This window comes from Merops nubicus, unplaced genomic scaffold (genome assembly GCF_000691845.1).
Source record: "Merops nubicus isolate BGI_N331 unplaced genomic scaffold, ASM69184v1 Scaffold51858, whole genome shotgun sequence".
Taxonomy (NCBI): Eukaryota; Metazoa; Chordata; class Aves; order Coraciiformes; family Meropidae; genus Merops; species Merops nubicus.
In genome coordinates this window covers 1-7,510 of record NW_008624797.1, presented here as the reverse complement: position 1 = coordinate 7,510, position 7,510 = coordinate 1, and the positions used below count along the sequence as shown (strand labels likewise).

The 7,510-nt window shown below is 43.1% G+C and overlaps 1 protein-coding gene across 1 annotated transcript; it reads left to right on the top strand.

Moving 5' to 3' along the window:
* The first annotated feature begins 343 nt into the window (after positions 1-343).
* LOC103777888 (protein phosphatase 1 regulatory subunit 3D-like) lies at positions 344-1,267 on the top strand. Its single transcript, XM_008945450.1, has one exon. It carries the CDS (start codon positions 344-346, stop codon positions 1,265-1,267), a length of 924 nt encoding a protein of 307 aa, XP_008943698.1.
* The last annotated feature ends 6,243 nt before the right edge of the window (positions 1,268-7,510 follow it).

Below are 7,510 nucleotides of genomic sequence, written 5' to 3'. Positions count from 1 at the left end.
GGTCCTCCAGCATCAGCGATGACAGCCTTGAATCCCTTTCCAGCCTGAGCAGCGGGACCACCAGCCAGCACAGCAGCCTGGAGTTTGCTAGCCAGCGAGATTCCCTTCCTCTCCCCATACAACACACTACCCTCTAGTTCACTTCCAGCCACTGTGAAAGCTTCCAGGTTACTGCCCTTCGTTCAGAAGACTGTTTTGTTCCTGTGGATTCTTGCTGCCTCCAGTGCAGTAGCCTCAAGTACTTGCTGTCCGTGGCTGACTCTCCCACATTACTTGCTTACGTGCCACTCCCAAGTGCTCACTGTTACCTGCACTGCTAACACTGTTTCTCTTGTCATCAAGGATGGAGGTACGTGGACCTCGGAGGAATCCCAGCTACCTCTCTGATCTCTATCAGAACATGTTACAGGCTGAAGAGGCACGGAAGCGAGGGCAGCAGCAGCCCCCAGCAGTCCGTACAAGCAGCAGCACAACTCTTCGGAGCAGTGTCCCAGCCAAGGGGGACCCCGAGCCAAAGCAGCTCCAGAGCTGCGGCTCCTCCAGCTGTGACCCAGCACTGCGGCCTATCATTCGCCGCCGAGCCAGGTCTTTGCCTACATCGCCCGAAAGAAGGAAGCGAGCAGCAGTTCAGTGCCAAGTGCCTGGATGCCTGAGTCGTATGAACCGGGTAAGGTTTGCCGACGCTTTGGGCTTGGAGCTCACTGAAGTGAAAGTTTTCCAGACTGGGGAGGATCCATCCATCCCCTTGCATGTCCTCTCCAGGCTCTCCATAAACTCGGATCTCTGGTACAGCAGCTTGGACTTAGAGTTTACTATGCAGTGCTTGGTCCCTGACTTCCAGCAGCCTGCAGACTGTGTGGATTTTTCCTCCCGACTTCAAGAGCAGCAGGTGTGTCTTGAGCGAGTCACCAGCTCAGACCTGGGGCTCAGTGGCACCATCCACGTTCGCAACATTGCTTTTGAGAAGCGGGTGTCTGTGCGATACACCTTCAACCAGTGGAAGAGCCTCCACGAACTGTCTGCTCACTGGCACAGTAGCATCCTGGAGAAAAATGGGCAGGATCAGGTTGATGTTTTCTCTTTCTTTCTCCCCGTGCCTCCTTTCCTCCTTCAGCTGTGCTCTGTAGTCCAGTTTGCGGCAAGGTACCAAGTCAATGGCCAGGAGTACTGGGATAACAACAGAGGCAAAAACTACAGTCTCACCTGCCGGACTCACCCCCTTAAGATGCCTAGAGAATGTGAGGAGAGCTGGATCCACTTCATCTAACAAAGGGAGCGGATGCAGAGCAGCTTGTCAGTAGTGTCAGCAGCACTCTCTTCCTGGCATGGCTATCTGCTCCTGTGGCAAGAGTCTCCTTTCTGAAACCTTCCAAAACTGGTGAAGTGTTTCAGGGCAGGGAAGTAGTCAGTGACCCATACAAACTGTTCTAAACCTCTCAGAAAGTAAAAAGGGACAGAATGGGTATTGAGTTACAGCTGTTGGAAGCCTGTGATTTCTCATGGCGTATGAGTCAGTGCAGAATGGTTCCAGGGGATGCTGCCAGGCCACCAGACAGCAAATTGAGACACTTCATGTCGCTAGCAATATTCCAGGTTGCACAGGATATTTCTAACTGATTTATTTTACCATTTTGTACTGTCTGCTTTCTAAATGGACAATGTGGCCTTACTGGTTTTGTTTCTAATTTTGTTTATGTTATCTCACCAAGTCTCAGCACTATTCCATTTATACATAATTTGGATGGCAGACACTGTAGGGAATACTTTTTATATATATATATATATATATATAGTTAAGACTGTAACCATGCTAAATATTTCCATTAATATTTGGGTTGGAAATTAGATGTTGTTATGAGCAGAACACATGAAAATGTGCCATCGGCCCATCGGTTTCCCTTAAGAAAAGGCACCTTTTTTTTTTTTGTTAATTTTCTCTCCAGTGTTTGCAGCAGGCAGCTGGAATGACTGTTACTGAAGTGTGTGTAAGGCAGACCTTCATGGAGAAGTTCTCATCTTTTTCAGATGATGCATAGTATGCTATTTTTCTAGGTGGTGCTACAGGAATTGTCCTTTCCTTGTGCATCTGTTTTTACTAAGGGAGACTAGAGCCATTTTGCACTTGTGTTGCAATTGGAGTTGAAGATCTCAAAGTACTACATGAATGCTAATGATCTTACCACTGTTACTGGTAAATTATATATATATATGGGGAAAAAAAAAACATGCAACAGGGAGCTGGCTTTAGAATAGCATACCAGAATCCTGGCTCCTTGTTCCCCAGCCTCCCAGTACTAATACTTTAATACTCTGAGTTCTTTAATCAACTACTTCTCATTATAAACCAGTTGAACTCCAAGACTGCATCTTTTCAAAGCAAAATCATGATTTCCCTGGTAAACTGATACTTACATAGACCCATAAACAGAGTCTGTTCTGCAGCAGGGAGAGCACAGTAACAGTTAGATGCAGCCTTCCCATGCTTTTTGCTCTACTACTTGCATTCTGTGGTTTTAGTTTGGTTTAAATTTGGCAACAGGCTTAAATCTAGTGAGTGAAAGGCTGTGATTTTTTTTCATACGTACTCATGACTGCATTGGAAGTTCAGCCATGTACGTGTAGCATAAATTTCCAAAACTGGCTGGCTGTATTAGCAGAGCTGCTTTTCAGGACTATACAATGAAAATCAGGCCACTTATTCAGACATCTTATTTTGGTTTGCTGCTTATTCATCAAAAATCAGAAGTTGATTTTGAAAATCACCATTGTGAGCAACCCACAGCCCAAGTATATTAGTTCAAAAAGTTCACAGAGTAATTCTGGAAGTGCAGAAAGGCCAGAAAAATTCATGTGTCTGGCAACTTAATGTTACTCCTTAGTTGCCATACCCATTTAGCAAAGCCAGTATTTCAAGTGAAGAGCCTGCCTGGTTCCATTAGTCTTTCGCTTTCAAAGAAACCACGTCATGGACAATGATTCTGTGAGCTGCTGAGCACCTCTTCCACTGTACTGAGAAAACTCAGTCCTATTTGAAACCCTTGAGAATTCTGTTGTCTGCTTTTTGTACTGAAGCACTGTGAGGTGGAATGTTCAAGCTGAAGTTGTTTTGAAGGAATAGGTGAGGCTGAGGTGTGATTGCCAGCTACAGAGAGGAAAGAACGCTGCCTGCTTTCAATCCACCTCTGTTATTTTCTGTCTCTGGGTTAGAGGAATGGCCATTGCCAATCCACCAGCTACTCTTGTTGAAAAAGCAATGGCACAAAAAATGAGAGCTCTGGAAGGAGCTATCCAATTGTAAGGGGTTTTTGCCTCCTATGCTGGACTTTACATGCAATATGGGACATACTATATCTAAACTAGTCAACCTGTACTCTTCGTAGTTAATGGAGATGTTTTCACTGTAGTTAGCAGACTACCTGTGGTGTGACAAACTGTATCATCTCTGCTGAGTGCAGTGGGAACACTGCAGGGCTAGTTCTGCCATACTGAAATTCTCAGCATTAGTGCAGATTGTGCCAAATTATGCCAGAATCTGTAGATGTCAAGTTAGATGAGCTGAAACACACCTTCAGTGACTGCAGAACAATCTTTCTTGGCATGGATTGAAATGGCATACCTTACTTGGCTGACACTTGCTCACTTAAGGAATTTTGTTAGACTTCAACAATACTGGATAAACTATATAAGCAAAGTTTTATGTACTTGTCAGAGAAGTAAGAAGAAAACAAACACACACAGGCACAGAAGCACTTGTGCTAAATAAAAGGCACTATTTTGAAGTATTGTTTTCCCCCTCCCAAATCATTGTGTTTCTTCCATCAGCAGAGTCACTAAATTGCCTCTCAGCACACCATAAAAAGTTCCTCTCATGAGACGGGTATTTTATACCAGTTTACAATGGGTGTTGATGGAGCCCAATGCAAGACTTGGCTCGCTGGGAGAACGATGCTGTTGTCATCTCCTGGGAGAGATGCCTTCAGGTGCTGGCAAATGTCAAATCTGGGTCCTATTGCAGGCAGGGCCAGATTAAGTAAAGCTGAGGCTGTCAGTTTAAAGGTTAATGTCATGGGTACCACGGTGTCGGGGAGAAATGAAACATTAGCGTCTCTCAGGGGTATGAGTTTGGCTTCTGCTGTCCTTTTGCAACCTCTCAGGATATTTGGATGTGCAAAATACTGAAGTATTACACCAAGTTTGCCTTTTCTCTCTTTGCTTGTCTTCCACTGCTGGAGAAGAATTGACAGTAGCTGTTACTGAACCACTCGTCTGGCACTGCTGACTGTGAGTTGAGCATTTGACCTTATAATGGAACTGAGAGTGATCTCTGGGTTAAGCTGTTAAACATTCACGCAACTGTTGGCACCTGCCACATGAAAGATGAAATTTGCACTTGTGTTTTCCTGTCACATTCAGTAGTGAACATCAAAAGTATTCCAGTTGAGAAAATAGGGATTAAGCCATTAAGTAGTGTTAATACACACCTGACGTGGAGGTAAACCTATGACCACCTTTATAAATTCTCAGGACAACCTGACTACTTGCACTGTGTTCCAATGGAGCACTTCCCTTATGATGAAGATTTTGTAAAAGTGAATTCTTCACAAGGGTTATTGCCCTATAGTGCACTTTTAAAAGCCTGTATTTATTGTAGTCATAAAATAACTTTTTTGGTAGTCCACGGTTTCAAGGTTCTTTCAAGCATGTTTTTTAAATAACCATAGGGAATCCATGTAAATTAAAAGGGGTTGTCTTTCCTGATTAAATGTTTTGTCCAGAATGAAGTACTTTGCACAGCACATCAACAAAGCATATTTGCTAAACAGAAGGTCATTTTGATTTAGTGGAGTGTTGTAAGATTGCAAAGTGCATAATGCATTTTTAGAATAATAATAGAACTATGGCTATTGTAATACAGACAATTGTAATAAAAGCTTTTCACAATTTTATGTTGCTTTTGGCAATGGTACTTATGTTAGTGGTTAAGAAAACTCCTGAGGCAACTTAGTGCTGAGTTGTCCCTTACAGAGCAACATCCTTGGGGAAGTTAGGTGGGTTTGAGTTACTGAAAAATGAACAGTGCTTCATAAAAATACAGTGATTGGTCTATATAGCTGCAAAAAAATGACCAGGCTGCCACTTCTTACATGGAATTTGCTGACATTTCACCCCGGAGCTCTGTGCACACAGCACCTGCAGGATTGAGGTCCAGTGCTGGGAAAAGGCACACTGCCAGTTGATTCTAATACAGTTTCATGGAAAAGAAGAGAAAGGGGTTTTCTTCTAATGGCACTCCCCAAAGCTGTGCTAGACTGCACTTAACACACTCATTTCTGAGCCTTATAGTTGTGTTATTCTTTCTTCCATTTGTCCTTTCAGTTTTCAATGCTTCAGTTTTTCCTCTCAAATTCTTTTCACTCACAGGTTTCTTGAAAATATATCTACATATGGTATGTTAAGAGAATGTCCATCTCTGCAGGAAGTGGTTTATCCTTGATGTGTAATGGATCTCCATCGGTCTCAACAACATGCTTGATGCAGTTCAAGATTTGAATAATGTGTTGTCAGGTTCCTTCTAAAGCAAACTGGAGACATTTCAGCAGATGTTATTTGTAAAGACGTATATGACCATCTACTTTTTAATCAGCATTAATAGCTTCAACAGTGCATTGTCAAAGTTGCTTAGGGGAAAGATGATGATACACGTAGATGCATAAAGGAGGGTGCTTTTAGGAAACATGGCATTGGAGGGTGTTTATGGCTCTGTTTTTCCATTTTTCTTACTACCAATCTGAATCAGAACTAGCAGTACCATCTTAATTGTCATACCATTACCCACTAAAATAGACTATGAAGCATCACCTGGAAATAAATGTGGCAACCACAGTGTAGATTAGCCAGGACACCAGCAAAGGATAAAGGTAATAGTTACTAATCTTAACAAATCACTTGAAAACAATGTGAATTTGTTTTAGCCTTGGAAGTGGGGATGTATTTAAGAGAAGGACTGGCTTTTGCTGTGAACATCCAACCAGTAGGTTTCTCTTACAGGTAGTTAGTGTTATTTTTAATATCGGTGTTATTTTTAGCTTTAGTTCCAAATTCATAGTTTCTTTGTATTTATCTTACAAAGAAAAAAAAAGTTAAATTCCAACTTGTAGTAATAGTAACATGCTAACAGCCAGTTATAAATATAGTAATCAGTACAATGTTGTATGTACTTTACAGCATTGCCTGGTAAAGACACACAACAGCAAGTCTAAATGATTAGTCATTTGTCAACATGAGTCTAATGTTAGTAATGACTTCTTTCCTCATTTGGCCTTCTCCTTATGATCTCAGATCTACAACTATTTCAGCTGACACTTGGTATTAAAACTGTTGGCATCAACGCTTCTGACCCTTCTCAGTTCTATGTACTAAGGCAGCTGTGCCAAAGTCGGGTTATGTTGACCTGTGCAATGTTTTCCAGTGCCTGCAATGAAGGTAAATGTTCCTGCTACTGTAGTGAAGAGGATCCCTGTACATAGTGCTACCCTAACCTAAAGGCAGTTTTGCTTCTATTTTCTCTAAAATTTGTAAGTGTAGTGAAAACCCTCCTTTCTGTCTTGACCTTCCTTCTGCTAAACCAAACAAAATAGACATGGGACAATGAGAAATGAACACACGGGGCGCTCCCAGTCACCTCAGTGCTGGAAGGAAAGTTTATGATCCAGTTCTCCCATCCTTTATGATTCACTTTTCTTCTGCTGTAGAATGTGCAAGGCTGTTTTCTTCACAAGACCTGAAAATCTATGGGTAATCTAAGCCCATGTGCATGCTTACACACCTGTGGTGTGACTGGTAGGGTAAAGCATCAAATGCAAACTGTTTTTTCCTACTTCTGCTTCATGTGATGAAAGTGGAATTCAGAATTCAGGTTTTATAGAAAACTTCTGATACTCCAAGTTCCTCATGCAAATGTTTGTCCCATGTAAGTTTGCGTAAAGCTGTACTACAGATCTGCCTTAGATCACCCACTACCTCCTGATTAAGTCCCCCTACAGCGACTGACAGCAGCTAATGATGCAGTTAATCCCCTCGGCCAAACGCCTCCTGCCAAACGCTCAGCACTCGCTCCTACGCGATCAGCTCCCCGGCGGACACTCCCATTTTCCTACCGCTTCTCATTTCCTTGACTTACAGTGACATCTGGTGGTATTTGAAATACTTTCTGTACAGCTTTTTATTTTTCCTTTTATAGTATTCACTTGTTTTCTTTCTTATTTTAGAAAGTCAGTGGTGTTATTTTATTGCCAAGTGCTGCGGGTTTCTCTCCTGTGACAGACGATTCTAGACGCTCCACTGTTGCTGCTTGCTCTCGGTGTGAGCGGAGACGCTTCCCGATACCCCAGTGCAACAGGTGAGACCCGGCCCAGGCTATACCACCCGCAGCTCTATTTTCTCCAGCCCATGGCCGCAGCACCGCCCCCACTCAGCGCCGCTTCCGCCGCCCCCCGGGGCGCGCCGGGGG

What these genes read in the sequence shown, in the direction of transcription:
- LOC103777888 (XM_008945450.1), top strand. Translation starts at nt 344, where the DNA reads ATGGAGGTACGTGGACCTCGGAGGAATCCCAGCTACCTCTCTGATCTC.